Source organism: Malaya genurostris, chromosome 2, assembly GCF_030247185.1.
Source record: "Malaya genurostris strain Urasoe2022 chromosome 2, Malgen_1.1, whole genome shotgun sequence".
Classification (NCBI taxonomy): Eukaryota; Metazoa; Arthropoda; class Insecta; order Diptera; family Culicidae; genus Malaya; species Malaya genurostris.
Window position 1 is genome coordinate 56,073,745 of NC_080571.1, and position 23,168 is coordinate 56,096,912.

At 38.6% G+C, this 23,168-nt stretch overlaps 1 protein-coding gene across 3 annotated transcripts; it reads left to right on the forward strand.

The window, feature by feature from the left end:
- Nucleotides 1-3,970: 3,970 nt before the first annotated feature.
- LOC131427265 (keratin, type I cytoskeletal 9) lies at nt 3,971-21,589 on the forward strand. Of its 3 annotated transcripts, none has more exons than XR_009229250.1 (6): nt 3,971-4,242; nt 4,417-4,766; nt 4,826-4,971; nt 14,138-15,695; nt 15,758-21,138; nt 21,227-21,259. XR_009229250.1 is itself a non-coding variant. In XM_058590287.1 (6 exons), exons 2-6 carry the CDS (start codon nt 4,497-4,499, stop codon nt 21,367-21,369), a joined length of 1,290 nt encoding a protein of 429 aa, XP_058446270.1. In that variant the 5' UTR covers nt 3,972-4,242; nt 4,417-4,496; the 3' UTR covers nt 21,370-21,589. The 3 variants fall into 3 exon arrangements, 1 of the variants encoding a protein (XP_058446270.1); XR_009229251.1 differs by having other exon boundaries at nt 14,138-15,670; nt 21,023-21,138; nt 21,227-21,249; XM_058590287.1 differs by having other exon boundaries at nt 3,972-4,242; nt 14,138-14,752; nt 21,023-21,138; nt 21,227-21,589.
- Nucleotides 21,590-23,168: the final 1,579 nt, after the last annotated feature.

Consider the following 23,168-nt stretch of genomic DNA (forward strand, 5'->3'; position numbering starts at 1 on the left):
GCTTCTCGCGCCTACTTTGCCTTCGGCCTAAGAAAGCATAAAAGTAAACAAATCGAAAAAGGGCGAAACTCTTTTTATGTTGATTTTTTTCAGTGGAAAGAAAGTGGTAAAATTTACATAATTTTTAAAGATAAACCAGCAAATTATCGACTAATCAAAATTAGACATAATTGGAGAACGTGAATACGAATTAAACTGACATACTTCTTTCACATTTCCGAATATTAATAATCGTTCGTATTAGTTGATTGATTGTGTATGTTTTGCAACTTTTACTGCTTCGGTTCCGGCATTGTAATGGCTTAATGACGAAAACATACTCTATCATACAAATAAAGTAGAACAGGAGTAACACTATACAACAAACAACGCTATAGTTGTTTTTTGCGGATTTACATAGTAAGTGGAGAAAAACATTGTATAGTTCGAATATAATAAATGAAAGATTCTAAAAAGAACCGATTTGCGGAATTTATCCGAAGTTTACAACTGTTAAGTATTTTTTTGTCAAAATTCTGGACCAGGATTCAGGAACTCGAACTGAATTCAAAACCAAATTTGAAATCTGGGACAGGCTCGGAATTCATTTCATAAATTTAGTTCTAGAATTATGAAACTGAACTCATGAAGTTAGAGCAAATTCAGCAGCTGCAAGATTCATATGGGTGGTCTATAATGTAAATGAAACTGAAACAAACGTACCCCCAGCAATCCGTTTTAGTTTTATTTATTCGACCAGTTCTACTGTCAAATTTAAAACTGGTATACATTGCCGTTCTATTTTTTTCTATATTTGAAACACAGATAAAACGCTGTTGGGGCTGCCAGTTTATTTTGTTATAATTTCTAGATTTAAATTTTAAAACTGACATAATTTATGCATCTAGAACTAGAACACTCCTGAATATGCCCTCAGGTTCCGAATTTTGAAATTGAATTCTGAAACAAAATACAGTACAAGTTCTTAGTTCAGATCTAACATTTAATTACGGAATTCAAATCTAAAATTTATATTTTTATTTCATATCCATACATCTTAAGTTGAAGTAAAAAATCATGATTCTTAATTAGAATTCCGAACATAAAATAAGGAACTAAATTCAGTTCAAAAATCTAGTCGAGAAACCGGTTCCTTCAGCGTCCAGAAAAAGGATTCAGTTCCAGATTCATGGTTTTGATTCTGAACCAGTAATCTGAAACTAAACTCTAAATTTTGGATGGATATCAGTTCTGAATTTAGTCCCGAAATTCCGATCTTGGACATCAGTTCCAGAATCCAATCCAAAGCTCACTTCCCGAATCCAAAGCCAGTATTAAAAAGCTGAATGCAATTACTGAAAATTTTAATAATAACTTCCACTGTTCTCCTGTAAAACTAGTCCAACGAAGCTCCGACTCCTTGCATTAGAAAAAGCTCAACAATGGACCTCTGTCTGTCGAGTTTGTTGAACAAACTACCATACCAAGTTATAGCAAAAATTAAACAAATGCTCTGCGTTCCCGGAAAATATCAACCAGCTGTCAGATATTCCAGTGAGCGAATAGAATTCGTAAGATGGAGTGCAGTCATACGCAAATTGTTTCATTTCACAGTGTAGCTCTCAAAATATTTTTTGCACAGCCCTGATGGTAATATGTTTTCATCATAATCGTTGTACTAAAACGTAAACGTTTAGAACTTATAGAACACACAGTACGCAGTCCTTCTGCTATTGGCTGCGAACATGTATCCGAGATGTATGTCTCCGACGTCTGTTCTCGGCTTGCTCATTTTTTCAGATGAAGCAGCTGCAATCGACCTTGCCATCTACCAAAAAAAAATCCAGACATCCCAACTGTGATATTTTCCGATTTACTCTCCGTTCTACCAGCACTAATGGCCGTTAACAGTATCTAAAATCCATCTATCCAAAAAATCGAAGAATCATGTGATCCTCTAACAACATTATGCTGGGTCCCGGGCCACTACGGAAGTCGTGGAAACGTGGAAATTTGAAGTCCTCCGCCATCAGTACGACTTACGAAAGCACAGTGGGCGCGAGAAGCTGTGCCGAGCTGGTGACTGACTTAAGCAAACCTAGAGTGGGAATGATATTAGCAGCAAATCAAAGGGACCCTGTCAGAGTGAAAGCTGAGCAGATTTCGCGCTTCTACTCTGACAGGGCTCCTTTGATTTGCTGCTAATATCATTACCACCCTAGGTTTGCTAATGTCAGTCACCAGTTTGGCACAGCTTCTCGCGCCTACTTTGCCTTCGGCCTAAGAAAGCATAAAAGTAAACAAATCGAAAAAGGGCGAAACTCTTTTTATGTTGATTTTTTTCAGTGGAAAGAAAGTGGTAAAATTTACATAATTTTTAAAGATAAACCAGCAAATTATCGACTAATCAAAATTAGACATAATTGGAGAACGTGAATACGAATTAAACTGACATACTTCTTTCACATTTCCGAATATTAATAATCGTTCGTATTAGTTGATTGATTGTGTATGTTTTGCAACTTTTACTGCTTCGGTTCCGGCATTGTAATGGCTTAATGACGAAAACATACTCTATCATACAAATAAAGTAGAACAGGAGTAACACTATACAACAAACAACGCTATAGTTGTTTTTTGCGGATTTACATAGTAAGTGGAGAAAAACATTGTATAGTTCGAATATAATAAATGAAAGATTCTAAAAAGAACCGATTTGCGGAATTTATCCGAAGTTTACAACTGTTAAGTATTTTTTTGTCAAAATTCTGGACCAGGATTCAGGAACTCGAACTGAATTCAAAACCAAATTTGAAATCTGGGACAGGCTCGGAATTCATTTCATAAATTTAGTTCTAGAATTATGAAACTGAACTCATGAAGTTAGAGCAAATTCAGCAGCTGCAAGATTCATATGGGTGGTCTATAATGTAAATGAAACTGAAACAAACGTACCCCCAGCAATCCGTTTTAGTTTTATTTATTCGACCAGTTCTACTGTCAAATTTAAAACTGGTATACATTGCCGTTCTATTTTTTTCTATATTTGAAACACAGATAAAACGCTGTTGGGGCTGCCAGTTTATTTTGTTATAATTTCTAGATTTAAATTTTAAAACTGACATAATTTATGCATCTAGAACTAGAACACTCCTGAATATGCCCTCAGGTTCCGAATTTTGAAATTGAATTCTGAAACAAAATACAGTACAAGTTCTTAGTTCAGATCTAACATTTAATTACGGAATTCAAATCTAAAATTTATATTTTTATTTCATATCCATACATCTTAAGTTGAAGTAAAAAATCATGATTCTTAATTAGAATTCCGAACATAAAATAAGGAACTAAATTCAGTTCAAAAATCTAGTCGAGAAACCGGTTCCTTCAGCGTCCAGAAAAAGGATTCAGTTCCAGATTCATGGTTTTGATTCTGAACCAGTAATCTGAAACTAAACTCTAAATTTTGGATGGATATCAGTTCTGAATTTAGTCCCGAAATTCCGATCTTGGACATCAGTTCCAGAATCCAATCCAAAGCTCACTTCCCGAATCCAAAGCCAGTATTAAAAAGCTGAATGCAATTACTGAAAATTTTAATAATAACTTCCACTGTTCTCCTGTAAAACTAGTCCAACGAAGCTCCGACTCCTTGCATTAGAAAAAGCTCAACAATGGACCTCTGTCTGTCGAGTTTGTTGAACAAACTACCATACCAAGTTATAGCAAAAATTAAACAAATGCTCTGCGTTCCCGGAAAATATCAACCAGCTGTCAGATATTCCAGTGAGCGAATAGAATTCGTAAGATGGAGTGCAGTCATACGCAAATTGTTTCATTTCACAGTGTAGCTCTCAAAATATTTTTTGCACAGCCCTGATGGTAATATGTTTTCATCATAATCGTTGTACTAAAACGTAAACGTTTAGAACTTATAGAACACACAGTACGCAGTCCTTCTGCTATTGGCTGCGAACATATATCTCATTCTCATTCTCTCACAAAGTTACCGAACGGCAGCAAGAGCGGACGTGTTTGGTACGTTTCTTTCGTCGTGTTGGGATTTATTTCTGAAGATTCATCATCAGTTTGAAGAAAGGTTAGCAGCTGAAAAAAACGTGCGTAGGAAGTGTAAAACTTCCCCAAAAGGAAGTTTTATACATTTTTTAGAAGTGCACTGTGTTGCATTTCGAGAAGAGCAAAAATTTCAGTTCAATTAGCTTTAATACAGTATCATAAGTTGCGACGAAGTTATCTGCAAAGGTAAGGAATTCAACTTCAGAACGCAAATTCACTGTTAAGTAACAAAATGCCGAACGCACACTTCATTTCCAAGAATAGATTTCGATGAGTGACAGCGTTCTGCTAGGTGACGAAGGTGTTCTCGGCTTGTTCAGCAATGCTTACCTAGTTTTGCGTGTTATTTCTATTTTTCAGACACCGCCATCTTTGATAGTGGGCAAGAAGTGCATCATCTTTAGCTTGAATTTGAACAAAAGCCAGCAACAGGAAGCGCCATGAATACGGGCAGCAAAATTGCCTTCAACAGTTCGACCGGTGTTTCGCTGAATGACCGCTTCACCGTTATGTCTAAGGTTACGCCGGCTGACAAAAACTACGCTACCTTCGGTAGACTGAATAACGGTATGTCAACGGGAATCCTTCGCCGCAAGCGCTCCAACTCGGTGGATTCACTCAACACTAAAGGCTCCCTAGCCAATCGACAGCTACTGCGACAACTGGACCGGCTTCATACGGGACAGAATTCGGCGTTTCGTCACAAAAATGTAAGCATGATGTTTTCAAGTTGATTTCGGTATGAATTTTAATTTTTGTTTTCGAACAGAGAAACATTCGCTCCGGTCGGAATCGTTTAAACCGCAGCAATTTCGCTACGCGAGTTAATTTGCGTCGTGCAGCCGGAAATACACTTTCATTGGTGGGAGGCTCACTGCACCTGCAGCGTTCCAACAGCCTCTCGGATATAGCCACGTAAGTAACTCACCACTAGCAAGTTAGCATTAGGGTTTTATTTTGCAGAACGACTTCACCCTCGACGTTTGAGTGGGAAACATTCACTTTCGTTGAAGACGACGGTTGTGCTTTCGTCGCTGCGATGGTGATTTGTAGTAATAACAAGTTAACATTTTGATGAACTATTTAACTCATAAATTGGGACTCGATGGGCATCGCGTGATTTGCAGTCGTCGCGGTGATTGAAGTAGGGTAATGTGGGAAGGTTTTCGTTTTCTTCGGGGCTGAGTGAAGAATTGTTGCATGAGAAAACATTTTGCTTTGACTACCCTCGATATGGGACCTAGTTTCGGGCTTGATTCTTTTTTATAGCTAGATACCAGCCTAAGTTGTTCTACTTGTTTTATAGGTTTTTCGTAACATGAGTTTGGAATAATTCGACAGCTTAGAATGCAAACCAATGCCAAAAGGGTTCGTTTTTTCGGCTAACGTGTGTGTTAAGAAGTGTGATTTGGAATTCGAACTTATTCTCAATAACTCAAAATGTGTAACCAATTTTTGAGAACATGTTCTCCAAACCCGATTGGTTTCATCAACAACTGATTGGTTTATTTTGAAAGTAGTTCAATTCCGTATTCTGTCATTACTTTTCAAACGATAGCTAATATGGGGTGTTTGGCGGATTCATGATATTGGATCGAGGATGGAACACTTGCAATCGTTCTCTTAGATTTCATTCGGATGTGTTCCATAATTCCATGCTAAGTACACGGAACATACATATGTGGCCTCAATTGCCAATACCCGGGTGGTATTTACAAGTATTTTCTCTAGAGAGTAATTCGATAATGACGGGATGTGATACTTTTCATTGACGGCATAAACAACGATCATCGATGCGTGAGCTTTGCTTCCCGAGAAATAGTAGTCTGAAGCACATTCAACCCCCGCAAAGATATCCACAAAGCCACCTGTAGATCACCTGACTAATAGACGGAAAACCGAATCGACCACGTTCTCATCGATGAGCGATTCTTATTTGACATCATCAACGTCCGAACCTACCGCAGTGCAGACATAGAATCGGACCACTACCTTGTCGCGGTTTGTATGCGTTCAAAACTATCGACAGAACACTCGTCGCGACGGACGCCGAAATTTAATTTGGAGCAACTACGTAGCGTACGTACTGTCGTGGAATATATAGCAGTGAGAGTCCGACGGAAACCCTTGAAGATAGTTGGATGAATTGAGGATCTATCTACTCCGGTGATTGACAAATAATTACAACCGGGGTAAAAAAACGGTACTCAATCTATTCTAAGATATGCCATACGGAGCATTGCAGAAAATGTTTTAGCTGAGGCTTGTTGGAGACAAAATCTGGACAGATTAAATTTGGACTAAAACAAATTTGCTGTTTGTTCAATCCTAGATGCATTTCTTAAAACTAATTGAGAACGAGATCCACTTCAAAATATACATTATTTTAAAAATCGGCTAATTCTTTACTCGAGCCGATAGGATTTGTGCAGATTTAGCTGCTTTTGTTCAAAATTTCCAAACTTTTTCTATAGCTGTAGCTTGTTGTATATATTGAGAGATTTCTCTCTTGGCGAGAGTCCAATACCACTCGATAAATCGAAAATCTGGTCAGCTGGATGGATCCGCCTTTTCCAATACAACATGGACTTTATTCACTTTATACCACCACAAAACATCTTTGACGTAGTGACAAGATGCCGAATCAGGCCACAATAGCGAGGCAACATTATGGCTGCGTAGGAATGACAGCAATCGCTACTTTCGGAATTATTCACGCTATATTTCTTTGTTTACCGTTCCGGTAGTGATAAAGCTTGACTTGCTCGAATATAAAGCTTGCTTCATTTAGAATTGGAACAAACTTTTGCTCATATTGTGGCGCTTCTGGTGGACGGATTTGGAAGTTCTTGGCGCCCACGTGTCGGGAATTTGGTCAGCTTCACGTATAATTTTTGACATTCCGCAAATCGACTGTACTTTGTAAACAATCAACATGGAAGTCGAAAGAAGGGAAAAAATTGTGCACAGTTATTTGGAAAATCCATTGTGGTCTGCATCTAGGCTAGCTAAACAGCTGAAATTGCCCAGAAATACAGTATGGCGCGTTATCAAACGATATAAGGAAACATTGACGACGATTCGGAAGCCTCAAGCCAATCGTCGGAGTGGAACTGTCGACCGGAAACTGCGTGGTAAGATTTTGAAGACGATTAAGAGGAATCCTAATCTGTCGGACCGTGATTTGGCCAGAAAATTCGGTGCTGCCCATAGTACCGTGATGAGAACTCGACTCCGGGAAGGAATCAAGTCGTATCGAGATAGCAAACAGCTAAATCGGACCATAAAACAGAATAGTGTGGTCAAAATTCGTGCTCGGAAACTATATGACCAGGTGCTAAACAAGTTCGACGGGTGTCTTCTGACGGATTATGAAACCTATGTCAAGTCTGACTTCGGGCAAATCCCAGGTCAAAAATTTTACTTGACAACGACTCGGGGGGATGTACCAGCCAAATTTAAATTTGTTTTTGCCGAAAAATTTGCAAGAAAATTTTTGATTTGGTAGGGCATTCGTAGCTGTGGCAAAAAAAAAACGAAAGTTTTCGTTACAAATAAGACAATGCCATCGGAACTATACCAAAAAGAGTGTCTCCAAAAACGAATTTTGCCGTTCATTCGATCCCACGACCATTCCGTAATGTTTTGACCAGATTTGGCTAACTGTCATTACAGTAAAGTCGTTCAAGAATGGTATGCAGAGAATGGGGTCCTGTTTGTTCCGAAAAACCTTAACCCACCCAACTACCCCAGTTCCGTTCTATTGAGAAATACTGGGCAATCATGAAGAGGAGACTCAAGGCAAAGGGAAAGGTTGTCAAAGACATCAATCAGATGACGACCTGGTGGAATAAGATAGGTAAAACGATAGACGAAGAAGGTGTGCGCCACTTAATGAGCCGTGCTACAGGAAAAATTCGAGAATTCCTTCGAAATCGTGACGAATAATTTCATCCGTATTTTTGCTTAAAAGTATGAAGAAAACGCTTTAGCTGCATATTGCCTATCGAACCATAATTTTTTTTGGGAAACTTGGCCACTTTTTTCGTCCTGAAATGCTCTCCTACACCGTTGCATGGCAGTATAAAAACACTTTCTGGGAAGCTACTTAAACTCTTCCATCACATAAGTTTCATCGTCCATTATCGCGATACAACTTGCGAGCTCGGGTTTTATCCGTCACTTTTTTTTATCAATACGGTTTGATACGGATTTCACCTTGAAAAACTTCATACCTACGTACCGAAAGATTTGGTCTTTTCTGCAATGTTTGCTTAACCTTTGCATCCTTCTGGTGGTTCCTAAGATCCGTTTTTGTTCCGCTCCTAACCTTTTTGGCTATTGTCAAACGAGTATCGAAAATTTTAATTGCTTGCAGGAAGTTTTCTTACTGACAGATCCGGATTTTTATTGCAACCGCACAGAATTGCATTTCGCACTTGCTCTTCTTTCGGCGCCATCTTCGATCGAAAAAATACAGACATCAGTCTGCGAAATATTTTACGCGGTTGTAAAGTTTTTCCAGAGATTTTGTCAGACTAACAAAAAGGATACTCGAGTATGTATCAAAACTGCACGAGTGCGAACGAGGAATGTTCGAAGGCAAATGCGGAGCAGAGTTAATAGCATAGCCGCAAACAGCGGTCATTTGTTAGGTGAGTTACACAAATTCTAAGATTCACTAGAGCAATATGCAGGGCCACACTGTAGAACACCAGCTACAATGCATGCCATCAGAATTCACTTAACGATTAATTAATTTTTGTTGGTTTGACGTAAAGTCGCCATAAACTAATTTCAGTGTTGCAATGATTGAGTGGAATAAAAAAATTACCATAACGTAAATTGAAAAAGTTAAATAAATGCAAAACATAAAAGATGATTATCTTTACGTTTCGTCTTAGACTCGTCAGTGCAGAGCAGTTCAAACTGAACTGCTTACTGCGAACTTAAACAGTTCAATTTGAACCGCTAAGTAGACGTAATGTTATTGCTATTTGCAACACACTTGTAATAAGCACCGAAGTGCTAAGTCTTTCCTGACGTGCCGAACGAAAAGATGATATTTTGATATCATACGTGCTCCTTGGCAGGACTCAAACCTACGTTCTTCATGCAAATGCTAAGCTTAATAATTGCCGCTGGAGAAAGGCTGTTTCTTCTAAGTTGCGTTTCTTCTAAGTAGATCTTGCCATCTTCAGCAAACGATAGGTGATGATCTTTCAGAGCAGAATTGATATAATTGAAGTACAGTAAAAATATTAACGATCCGAGATGACTTCCCTGTGGTATTCCGCATGATGCAAAGAACTTCAGAAATGTGATTGCCAATTTGAACTTCTAATCGACGATTCCTGAAAAAACTGAGGGTTTAGAATCAAAGGGTGTTTTTTTAAGAGCATGCTGATTTAAAATAAAATAGAACATGTCAAATTATGATTTCAATTGGTCATTTTTTATTTGGTAGATAGTTTCTCGGCATTCAACACTTCACTTAGCGTACAGAATCATTGCATTGCTAGTACTACGATCCTACTGACACTATGAATCCATAACTTCACGCATCCCACAAAAATAATCGAGTGGTGTCAAATCACACCAAAGCGGAGGCCAATTCACCGACCCATTATTAGTAAAAATGTTGTCGTTGAAATGTTCTTCAGATAAGTTGATTTTTTCGGTCGCAGTATGACAAGTGGCACCATCCTGTTGAATCTACATTTCGTCCACATTCATATCTTGAAGATTTGGCACCAGAAATTCATTGATCATGGTTCTGTATCGATTTCCATTCACGGGGTTACGCGTCGTCCTTTCTCATTTTCAAAGAAATAAGGACCGATGATTCCTCCAGTCCATAGACCGCACCAAGCAGTACATTTATCGATGTGTGGATTATCTTAAATACAGCAATTTTGACGTATCCATTCAACCAAAAATGCGCCTCATCAGTGGAGAAAATTTTGCGATAAAAAAGTGGATCTTCAACCAATAAAGCAACCCATTACTGAATTCGCGGCGCCTACAATGGTCGTGAGGCTCTCATTATTGCATCAATTTAATTTTGTATGACACCAAAAGATAGTATTTCCCATAAAATCGATGGACTAAGTCCAACTTCTTGCACACGATGACGAATCGATAATTTGTCGCCTTTTTCGACACTGGCAATATTTTCAGGGTGTTAAGTGACCGGGAAAAAGTCGGCAATTTTAGTGGAAAACCGGGAAAATATATTACTACAATTTAAATAGCGTATGTTCATACGACAATCTGTTGTACCCATGGCCGAAGCCCTGGTCATGACTATATTGTGTTAGGTTCGCTGTGCCATTATCCAGTTTATAATTTTCCCGCCGAACTGATATTTCCACTTTCCCTTCCGGAAGAAACGAAGAAAACTCTATTCCAAATGCTTTGAAATTGCAGGCATAGATTGTAGTTGTTTTTTACAGTGCCAAGTTTCTATTTTAGGGATTATGGTTTCTTATTTCGGTACTAACATGTGATTAGGGCATATCGTGCGATATGCCCTTTTTAAAAGTTACGAAAAATAATGTTCATTACTCAAGCTTTAAACATGAAATTCAAGCATATTGCGCACAATTTTGTAGATTGGGCTTCTATCTACGAGATTATATCGATTATTGTGTTAATCAATGTTGTAGAGCCGAGCAATGAGCATTATATTTTGTAACATTCGCAAAGGCCTATCGTGCGATATGCCCTAATCACATTTTACTACCGATTTAATCATTTTCCTTATTGATTTAATTTCAATTATATGTATACCAAAAAAATAATAAAAACGGTCATGTGCGCTCGGAAGAAATAGGTTACGTGTATCCAAAATCCCAAGATGACTAGAAAAAGGCTCTATACTATTTATACATCGAGATGCCCCAAAAGTACTTCAATCCTCAATTAGTGAGCCTACGCTTGCAAAGAGTCTTGCTCCTTAAGGTCCTATAAAAACTGCTTGGTTTTTAATCAGATCCGACTTTCGGTTCAAGAGATACAGTGTGAATAGTGTAAAAAATTTAAATAAATTTATTGGGTTCATTGGGTTCACAGATTTTGAGAGTCGATGACCAAATAAACTTATTTCAGTTTTACCGTTATTCGATTTTCGATCTCGAAAGGTACCCAAAAACTTTATGTGGAACGCACTACGATTTCTCTAAGATGGCAACACTGATTTTCAAAAATTTCGAATTTAACGAAATGATTAACAATATATTAGGCGAATTTAACTGACTTCGGCTACACCGATTTCCGAACTCCATGCTCGAAAGTATCTGGAATAGAGAAGCAGAAAAAAGGCCAAAACGAATTTAATAAACAGAAATTCAAATTAAAATAAACTTCCCATACAAAATTGGTGAATTTTATCCGATGCCGACTTCCAATTTTGAAATTACAGGGTGATGAGTTTTTAAAATTCAAACCGTCATAAAAGATGACGATACCAAATTTGGACTTGAAACTATTTCAATTTATTCGTCATACTAATTCATGGACATACGAACTATTTTTGGTTATACACTGAGGTCTTTTTTTATGCGGTTTTTTTTATGCGACTGTTTTTATGCGAATTTTCAGAGTTATGCGGTTTTTTTTATGCGGTTTTTTTTATGCGGTACGTAAATTCGCATAAAAAAAGACTTCAGTGTACTGGTCTCTGAATACCGTTCCTGGAAGTACCATAAATAATGACAAACACTTTCAAGAGGAACTCACTTCTACATCTCATGAAATGCTTAATCGATTGTCACACGTTTAGATTGATAGGAATAATTTTAAGGTTTCATACAATTTCCATCTTCGATTCGTTTTGCTGTTCCAAAATTAATAGGTGATGAGTGATTGAAATTTCAAACTGTCATTTAAACGGGTCGTGAAAACAATTTCATGAAAACTAAAAACACCGAGGAAATCACACGCAAAAAACACATGCGGATTGATAAAAAAAGATATCATTCCGCTGCTAGGTGGATTAAGCACGTTTTTTTTCGTTCAACTCCACGGGTCTAGATGACTTTTTGTATATTTCCTCACAAGGTTTGCATGCGCAAGACTTGCACTCTATTCAGGAAACAGTAATAATGTCTTCCACTGCTCGATGGAGAGAATTTTTCCATTTTTATCTCCAGTCAATGAAGGAATATCATACACGTGCACTTCGATTGCACAATCCTCCACAAACACCGGTTTGTTTATAGTTTATTATTGTAAAATCAACAGACACATTGTAGTCCTAATGATAATTTCTAATACTAAGTAAAAAATTTTGCTTGAATTGTTTTGCGTGGAAGGTTGAAGTCAAATCCAGATGATACACGATAGAACGATCTTTGCAAGCCTATAAAGGCACCGTTTGTTCCATAGTTGGTGCGACATAGAGGAAAACGAAGGAAGGCGTTGTTACGGAGAGCACGAGGACGAACATTGATATTAACCTCACGAAGCAAAGCGGGGCAGTCAATCCTATCATTCAAAATATCAGCTATCATCAAAGCACGCGACAGCTCTCGTCGTACTTGTAGTGTGTCAAGATCAATCAACAATCCGCGACTTTCATAGTTCGGCAGTTGATGTGGATCATTCCAAGGTAATCGTCGAAGAACAAAACGTACGAATCTACGTTGTATAGATTCTATTCTATGAGCTCCATGTGGGTAAAGAGGATTCCAGACTACTGAGCAATATTCTAAAGTAGAACGAACGAGTGTACAGTATAGAGTCTTCAGGCAATAAATATCATTGAAGAGCTTAGTCATTCTACATATGAATCCCTAACAGCGAGAAACTTTCGCAACAATGTAGTTAATGTGCTGTTTGAACGATAACTGCTCATCGAGAAACACACCAAGATCTTTGACGCATGTGGATCTACTAATCATGAATCCTTCAAGATAATATTCGAATTTGAACGATAACTTTTCCTTTGTGAACGTAATGATAGAGCACTTTTCGGGATTCACTATCATATGATTGGTTTTGCACAAATTCGCAAAGATTTCCAATTGCCGTTGAAGGAATGCCGCATCTTCTGAGCTGCGAATGGTATGATAGATCTTGAGGTCATCAGCGAAAGAAACTCGTGGTTCATCCTGACAAAGATTTACATCATTGAAGTACAGTAAGAAAATCAAAGGGCCAAGATGACTCCCCTGTGGAATTCCAGACGTTGCGACAAATTCTTCGGAAACACAATCATCAATTTCGATAGTAAGACGTCGATTGCTGAGATATGATTGTATCCATTGAATGACGTTTGCACCGAAGCCGAGTCGATTTAATTTTGCAATTGTGCTCTTATGATTGATTTTATCGAAAGCGGAAGAGAGATCTGTATAGATAACGTCCGTCTGCAACCCGCCTGACATAGCGTTTGTTATGTAAGATGTAAAAGATACAAGGTTGGTAGCTGTTGAACGCTTCGGCATAAACCCGTGTTGAGTATCATCAATGTACTGCTTACAATGGTTGAAAATTTGAGTCAGAATTACTTTTTCGAACAATTTAGGAATTGCGCTAAGAGAAGTGATACCGCGGTAGTTGTTCATATCACTTTTGTCGCCTTTCTTGTAAACATAAACGAAGCTTTCCATAAATCCGGAAAAACTGCTGTAGTTAATGAGGTTCTGAATAAACGATAAAGTGGTGATACTTCACGTTTTCATACATTACATAGTGTTTGTTCTTGTTGTCAGCTCTGAATTTGATTGCCTCGCTCTCAATTGCGAATTGAATGTGTATTGCACTATTGCCTTTGTTCAGTTGTATTTCAGTAACTTTCTTTAGACCGCTGTGCATTGTCTTCTTAAGCAAAGTTTCTATTTCTGGTTTCGAAAGGCGAATGTGACACCGTTTAAAGTCAATAACGATTGACCTCAATCGCGAAATCACCGATTTGTTACTGTCAATTCGTTTTACTGTGCTATACTGTTCAGAACATCTTTTGTCCCTCCCATGACTAAACTCTTTTCTGCAAAATTTTACAATAAAGAAAATTTCCCAATAAAAACGAACATTACTTCACAGTAGCATTCAAATAATTATTTCCTCTTTTTTCCAGAATGAACGCCGACTACGTCGAACGTCAGGCCTTCTATCGCACCGGCTCGCAGCAAAACATCACATCCCGTCTTGGTCACAATCATAGAAGACCCCGCAGTCGCTCCCGCGGTTCCCGCCACCAGTTGCATCGTACAAATTCTTCCGGTGGACGATCCAGATCCCGGGGAAACCGAGACCGTTCGAATTCTCAGTCACGGTCGCGTCCCCATGCGTCCCGTTCACGGTCACGCATCACGGCTAATCGTGACAGATCACGCAGTGGCGGTGTGAATGGTTTCAATGGAAACGGTAACATCGGAAATCGGCTTGGAAGCGGCAGTGGTGGTGGTGGCGATGGCGGTGGCGCCGGCTACGGTGGTGGGTACCCACGCGGACGCTCCATGGTACGACGGGGCCGTGGAAATGGGTACATGTCGCGAACTAGTTCACGTTCAAATCAACGCTACGGAAGCGTTAACGGTCGACTTGGCTCGAACCGTACCAACCGACCGGCCATCAATGGATACCGCGGAAGTCGCGGTTGGTTCGGCAAACGAGGCCTTCGCCGTGGAGGAGGCGGCCCCCCTTATCAGAATGATAGGAACGGAGGAAGACCCGGACGAAACCCGCAGAGGTAATGATCCGTTGGTTACAACGAGAAAACTTAAAACAATTAGTTTCCTGGGAAACGGATTGATGTTGGACACATCCCAATATCTGTTGAGCCTTGGGTTGGACGCTCCGTAAAATGCCGTGCAGTGTGACGCGTATAAACAAAGGCGTATTTCTACTCACATCTAATTTCTTATAAAATCCCATTCTTAGAGGATAACATGAAAAAAAATGAAAGAGGGAGTTAAAGAAGGAGGAGTGTTGAAAGGAAATCAATCAGAAGCAGGATCGAGCGTTCGGATTATTAGGTTCATCTAGTACAGATGCTGGTTGGTTAACCCGAAACACACATTATTTTCCAAATGAAGCATGCCATATGGATGCTAAGGACTCGTAGATCAAAAGTTGTTGGATTGCTGTAGTGGAACTATTTTTGAAACATCAGTGAAAACAGTTGGGGATTGATGTGCTTAGTGAAAATTGACTTTTAACGCTCTTACTCTTGGAAGCCTATCATTGACCGTCTGATCTAAATCGCTCTCCTGACCAAACTGTATCTAAAAACATCCTAGGTTACTGAACATTCACATCACGCACAAAACCGGTTGTACTCCTCCAAAATTAACTGCACTTTGTTAGTGCTTCTCCCGAACAAAGTACGCTCGATCAAGCCCTTTTCTTGTAGTTGTTGCAGTAGTAGCCCTTTGGTAAGACGCAAAACCAGAAGTCGGGCAATTTCTTCATGAACAGGAAAACCATGAGCAGGAAATTCTTTTTCTATCAACTACCGCTCCGACATCTGGTGGATCAACAATCGCTGCAGGCAGCTCATGGAACGTCGTCAACCGTGGCTCTGGTCCATCTGCCAGGAAGAGAACCTCAACCTGCGATGACGGTCTGGCTTGTCTGGCTAGAGATAGAGATCGAATCACCTGGTTTGGTATAAAACGTTAAGCATTTGTTTGGTATCATTCTGCCATCATCACTGGACTGCTAGTGCACTCCGTAATAATTTCTCTTTTTGTAGCTACCCAGCAAATGAAAAATCGAAGAAGGATGCTTGGGAATCGGCCACGGGGGGGAAAGCTTCTTTTTTTTTACCGAAATTGAATTTTCAATAGTTTTGTTTTGATGGGAATCTAATGTCAAACAGTTTCTGTAAAACAAATCGTTTCGGCTAAATGCGAGAACTTTTGTTATGAGCTAATTTGATTGATTTGAGTATCTAGTCTGAGAGTATTTTTTCACGAACGCAAAAGCAGTACGCAATGTTTCAATTTTATTCATTCATTGTGAAAACAACACAGGTTCATTATTGTTCTGGAAATTTCGAAGAACTTCGAACACGTGAACCAAAAACCTTGACTCTCCTCGCTTTAATTTTAATGTCTTGTATTCGACGAAATTATATCAATAGTCCAAATGTAGACAACTATATTTATAGCGGTCAAATTTGTGTTCAAGTCCAATTTGCTTTTGAGTAGTGCTTTCATTACTGCTGGTCTCTTTCTTTGACAGGAATGTTATCCAACAATTACTATCGAAACTCAAACTAGCTACGTTTTATTCTTACGGCCAATTGTAGTCCTAATGATAATTTTAAATACTATGTACTTAAAAAGTTGGCTTGTGTTGTATTACGTGGAAGGATGAAGTCGAACCCAGATGATACGCGATTAACGATGTCGGCCATTGAAGAGGATTATTCCAAGGCAATCTACGGTGATTGGTTTTGCATCAATCCGCAAAGATTGTGAATTGCCGTTTAAGGAACTCCGCACCTTCAAAGCTGCGAATAATGACGAGAAAAAAAAAGTACGACTGTGTAATGTCAGAGACATATCTGGATGTCGTGAATACGAATAAAACTGTCACTCCTTTTTATACTTTCGAATATCAATTAGTTGATCAATTGTGTGAATTGTGCAAGCTTTCACTACTAGAATTTAGAACTATACACTCTAGGTATTCAAAAGAACCTTTTATGAAGGCGTTCGTGATGGAGAGTTGAGTTTGAATTCCGATGAATACCGCTGACTTCCGTCATCTATTTCCAGGCTGACAACCAAATGCGAAATGAATCACTTCTGAGTCAGTTCTATGCATTTTATATAGCAAATCAACAGAAAGTTCCACTACAAACTACCATCCCTATTCTGTATTTCGATCGAATCGTATTTTGTCGAATGAATGTAAAAATTTGCATTCTCTAATTCGATCGAGTGATGCTTTTGTATGGAAAACTCGAACTCGATCGAGTTACATAATGCCAAATATCGTATTCGATCGAAACAATCTGACTCGAACGAAATACAGAATCGGGGTGTACAACTGGTTGAAAAATAGGCCGTATACAGTATAGTGAAGTAAAATTTCCCATAATTCTTTGGGTATACAATTATGGTTCCAAATAGCAACATACAGAATTTTGATGTGGATTGTTTCATTTCGGATTTGATAATGTTTCAGTGAAAGCAACTATCAAAATGCTGTTCGGAATTAATTTATGGCATTCAGATGGGCCAAATTGTGTAATGTAGCTAATCAAATTATCCTGGCTACCTCAAAACTGTCGTCCGGGTGCGAAAAAGGCAAGCAAATGTGATCAATTTCCTTCATAATTTCGAAAAGCTTCTGAAAATTTTGTTTTTCAGTTATTTATGGTTATCTCACGCTCAGTGGCGTCTCGTGGAAATATTTACGGGTTGTGCACTGATTATATCAGATGTAACAGTTCGTTGTAAGTGAAAACTAAAGATTGAAGAATTGATATTCACCTGTATTTTTTAATATAATGAAATATCGATATACTTTTTGATGGGATTTTTTTCTATTAAACCTATTTCGTATCGAGGCTAAGTGCTCGAGTTCAGAGCGCTGCGTATTGGCTAAAAAGAGAATGCAGATAGCGATGCAGTGAATTCCTTCAATTGGACCGATTGTGCAGCGCACGAGTTGCACATAAGGACGAAACGCCACTGCTCACGCTGTGGAGATTTAATCACAAATTCCTGATCATATTTCCGATAGCCTGTAGAATAAATTATGTTGTTGGGTTAAGTACATCAAGAGATATTCGCGATAAAGCTCTGCCCATTCTTGTACAGGGAAAGTTTTGAAAAGGTGCCCCATAGTAAAGTAAGTCGTGTTCACGACAAAATTACATCATTGAAGCACAGTAAAAAAATCAGAGACCCCAGATGATTCCCCTGGGGAAATTCTTCGGAAACACAATCATCACTTCTGATTAAAAATGGGAGTCAGTATTACTTTTTTGAACAGCTGAGGAGCCCGCCGGTCTGGCATCTGGTTCTGCAGAGTTCGATGACTTTATGTCAGCAATAACCGTCTGTACCGAACTCACGTCTATCGTCAATAGAGTGCAAAAATAAATTTGAACAGTTTTGAGATTTCCGAATATCTGTTATCTGTGGTTAAAGTGGGCCCATCTATAAATGCACGGGGCATTGAACAACTCGTTTATGATGAAAGGTACAGTTTGAGAGAATTAGAATCATTTTCCAATTTGATTAGACAACTCTCTTTTTCGTCTTACAGTCATTAGAGCTACACTGTTTGTCACAACGCCATTCGGTATAATCCCGTTTGTCGTAGCGCCGATTGACAGAATTGTGTGTGGCACAAGTTATTTTGACGTAGGATTACGTCTTTCGTTATACTAACTTTTGTTGTACTGGTTTGGGGTGCCAAACGCCTAATTTCTGAATAACTTGTTTTCTAGTTAGGATTTTTGTTTGATTGTTTTACTAAACATAAAAAAACAACTTGTTTTAATCCACCTAGTGGTGTAGTGATGCCTTTCTCAATCAAGAGATTGTTTGTGCATTAACTATTAAAACAAACATAATGAAATAGTGCTTTGGTTGCGTAGGTCATCGTAGGTTAAGAAAACGAAGTGGGTTCACTATTCTATGCACTTCCAACACCGGAACCCGAGAACCAGCATAATCGAAGTCGATTCGTACGGCCACCAGCTAACATGACGTACAAACTCAACTAGTTATTATTCAAATTTTGAAGGTTTTATACAATTCTGCCATCGTACTCTAAACGACGATTTGAATTTTTGTTGTATCCAAAAATATGCAGAAATTTTTGGACCATAAAACCTTTTACTTGACCCTAAGATTGAGAATAACGGTTTTGAGTCCAGTTTACAACATTTTTTACGGTTTTTGTTTCGCCAGTTTGTGACGATGTACAATATTTAGCACATTTTACCCTATAACTCCGGAACCGGAAGTCGGCTCCAAATTAAATTTAGGAATTCCGTATGGGATTCTTGAAAAAAATAAAATCTGCAATCCATGGAGAAATTTTAAGAAATTCGACATATTTGGACGGATTCCACGAACCAAGCCAAGCCTTGCTGCATCGATAGTAATCGGAAGGAGCAATGGGTGGGGTAGGACTTCCCATCAGAGCTTAAAATTGTCACGCATTCTCAATGAAGGAATACAATCCAACAGTCTCATATTCGTTTTTTTACTGTCATTATCGATTCTCGAAGCTTCGGTAAAATATCGACACTGCCCAGTATACGATTTTCACTGAAAACCGAAAATGACTGAAACGGTATATGAAAGGAAGAACACAATTTTGAAACTACTGTTCCGTTTATGTCGTTGACTGGACATGGAACTCGTTCTCATAATTTGCAAGTGGAGCCGAGAGCGACCTTTATTTCTCGTCATTTTCATCTATTTGAAGTCAATGATTAGTTCTTCTTTCTATTTGAGCGGTTCTAAGTATGTTTTTGCCGGCTGTGCAACATATGAGGGACAGTTGTCTAGTTGCAAAATTACTTTGTCGTTTTAGTGTTTTTCCACCACAGTGATCACTTCACTATGCCTGATACTGGTAATAGGTAAAATCAAGTGAAGTGACATGTAAGTAAAGTGAATGTGAAAGTGGAAGTGAGAACTGTAATAAGGGCCAGTAACAATTCCTTTGAAAAAAAACCTTTTCTTCTGTGCCGTTAGCGCAGTGGTTCGCATGTGAAGAACGACGTTCGGCGTCCCTTGGCTTCAATTCATACGGCACCCAATTCCCTACCTTTCGGATCATTCTCATTGCTTTCAAACATTGGCAATTGGCTGACTGAGTAACTTCGAGTGATTTTAAATTTCTTCAATTCTTTATCTGCAAACTTATTTTTAAATTTGATAAAATAAATAGTTTCACATTTCCACACCTCTAAAATCAATTTCAGGACTTTAAAGACACTGTACAGATTTTATTCGGAAAATTAAAAATATCAACGGCGGAAATTTGAGTAGTAATTAGGTCACAGAATTGAATTTCAATTTCGCGAATATGTAACTGACATTATCTAGGACCTAGGTTTAAAGATTATTTGCCAGGAAAACGCTTAGCTTTGAGTGGACTGAGAAATTTTATGGCGTCACTTCAATTGGTGATTCGGTCATCTGTGATTAGACCTTTTGTTGTGCGCCCTAGCTCTTTTAGTGCTGAAAACTAGGTCTTGGCATTACATTCCTCTTGTGGAAATCAATCATTTTGTTTCAACAGACTTCGCAGTCGATTCTTAGTGTACAGAATCGTTTGCATGGTTGGTGCTACGATCTTATTAACATTAAGAATCCTTCGAGTTTGGTGATCGACCATACGACAACTGGCTTGAAAGGACTTTTTTTAGGGCTACATTTCCAAAAGTTTCATTGATTTTGGAAAATGGCTATTATGTCAAATAAACATTATGTCAAATGACCATTTTGTCAGAAACATTAACAAGTGAAAAGTGCACTTTATTTTTTGACGAGATATGTTAATGGTAGAGATTTGAGAAATCAATCAAATTAGTTCGAAACAATTTTGAAAATGCCGGGAATTACATCTGTCTCGTACTAATATTTGATGCAAATATTTTGATGATGCATTTATGCGCAGTTCTAGACAGTGAACAGATCTTGTGGTATCTCTTGCTGCTACAAATGCTGCTACTTACTATTAGTAGAACTAAAAGTTTCGTGCATGTGCTAAGGTTCTTGATACCAGACTCTTAGCTTAGCGCGCACGATTCACGCGGTTGTTGGGTTATAATTTTATTAAAATTGCTTTCCAAAATTCTCCATAAAACCTGTCCTTTCGGGTTGTGTTAATTCAACAGGACAACCCGCTCAATTTTGCTTGAACCGTGGGAAAAGCAAAACTTTTTTCATTCCACCAAACGAAATAACACAAAACAACACACGGTTATTCCCGTCGGGTCCGATCCTAAGCCGTCCTTCGTCTTCGCTTCTACTTGCAGAGGAGGTGGATATTTCGGAGCCATGGGTGGAGCACCATACCGCGGACGTTCGCGCTCCCGTGGTCGAGCCACGTCACTGAATCGCGCGCGTAGCGGACAACGCAACGGTCGCAACGGTCAGTAGTAGTACGACTATAAGAGATGAAGAAGCATCGTATCAGTTGTATATTGCTTTCTTTTTACTTTTTTCCATGCGATTTTTAGCTTCCGAAGGACGCAGATCATCGGCGCCGTCCAAGAGCAGAGAAGACCTCGACAAAGAGCTGGATCAGTATATGGCCAACACGAAATCTTCGCTGGACAAGGAGATGGATGAGTACATGAACGGGATTCACAATAATGCTTAGAAGTCGAGGCCGGCTGACTGGCTGGCAGGGACGATTTTTAGAAGACAGCAAACTTGCTGTCTAATCTATTTAAATTGATGCTACAAAACTCATGTATCCCTACAACTAAAGTAAACTGATAAACTAACTGTAGATGATAAGAATTTGTTTTTCAATTTAGAAAAATGAACTTGATCCATACACTGGATACTGAACGTGAAGAGTAATTTTAATGATTTATCCACAATAAATGTATATACAATATACAGCAATTTTCAAAATATGAAAAAAAATACAACGTTTTCTTACGACTGAAGATATAAATGTTTTTGCCCTATTCTACAATTCTGGGTTCGATCTGATTATCTGTGATCATTCCATGAACGAACAAAGCTAGTAAAGTCTGCGGTGGGGATGTTAAAGTTATTCACAATAACGTAGGGAAAATCGTTTCCACTTTCCACACAACGGGATATAAACAGGTGGTGCAGACCACATGGCTTGATTTCGCTGGTTACCAAAAATTTGTAAATAGTTCGATATGACAACATGCATAAAAAATAAACATCCTTTGATTCAATGCCATCTAATCCGAACGGTATGACAAAAGCAAGCACGTGGTTTTGAGTTTAACTTGCTCGCTGAAGCAAAGGTAATTTTACTAACACAAAAGAGTTGTGTTTGCCCCACCTGTTTCCACCACATTGCTTTCCACGCACTTCTTTAATACGATCGTACACCAGCGAACGACAGGTGGGAACCCTTCAGAGAATGCCGTTTAAGCACAGTGACCAAACATCCTAATCAGTACAAACTTTTTTAAAAAAGCTGTGTAAAGCACGCATGTGAAAACTCGTTGAAATCATTGTTGCGAATTGGTACTTGATTACTTTAACAAACAAGGATGCTGTTTATTATCTGTGGATTAAGTACAGTAAAAATAACAATGGCCTGAAGTGACAGCTTTGGGGAACTTGAAATAATTCAACCAATTTCAGGAGTCGAATAATCAATTTTTATTGCTGAACTACGATCCCTGAGGTATCTTTCGTAGGATATTCGCCCTTATTCTGAATAACGACGTATTGATTTTTCGATCGAATGTGGTTCGATCGAATCATAGCTACCTTTGATTTTGCTAGCGTTATTGGGAATACGAATGGAATACGAGCGAAAAAACGATACGACGTTATTCAGAATAAGGGCGATTAGAACCAAAGCCAAGTAGGACCAAGTTAGTTAACACGATGTCGCGAGGAAAATCTTGGGTATACAACGTACATCTGCCAGCCATTGAACATCGGACAAGACACATAGCAATAGGTTGGTAGTTGTAGAGCGCTTGGCCATGAGACTATTGGCTTTTAATTTATGATAATTTAGGAATGTTGTTGATGTTTTCTCCTAAATTTTTGTAGTTCTGAAATATAGCTTTAATTTATATAATTAACCGGAAGCCACTTGGACCTGACGAGGTAAAATCCTTTCGACAATGCGGAAGTATCTCCAGTTTTCTTGACGTTTCTGAGCTATTAAAATTAGTAACGTTCAGTAAGTGTGTTTAAACTTTCCCAATCTCTACCGTCTGGCAGCGATTTACAGAAAAAATGTTTCCTTGTGTTGTTTTTTCTACATGTTTCTTTGTTTAGAATAACGTTCTAGAGCGGAAGAATTTCTTAAAACCGAAGAACCAGTCAAACTCACTTCGTTCCTGTTTCCCGGTTTCATAAGAAGTGACTCCAAATTTAACTCACATCGATTACCTAGAGATGGGTGAGATTTTTACAAACTTAAGGCCATCGTCCAAGTACCATGCGCGC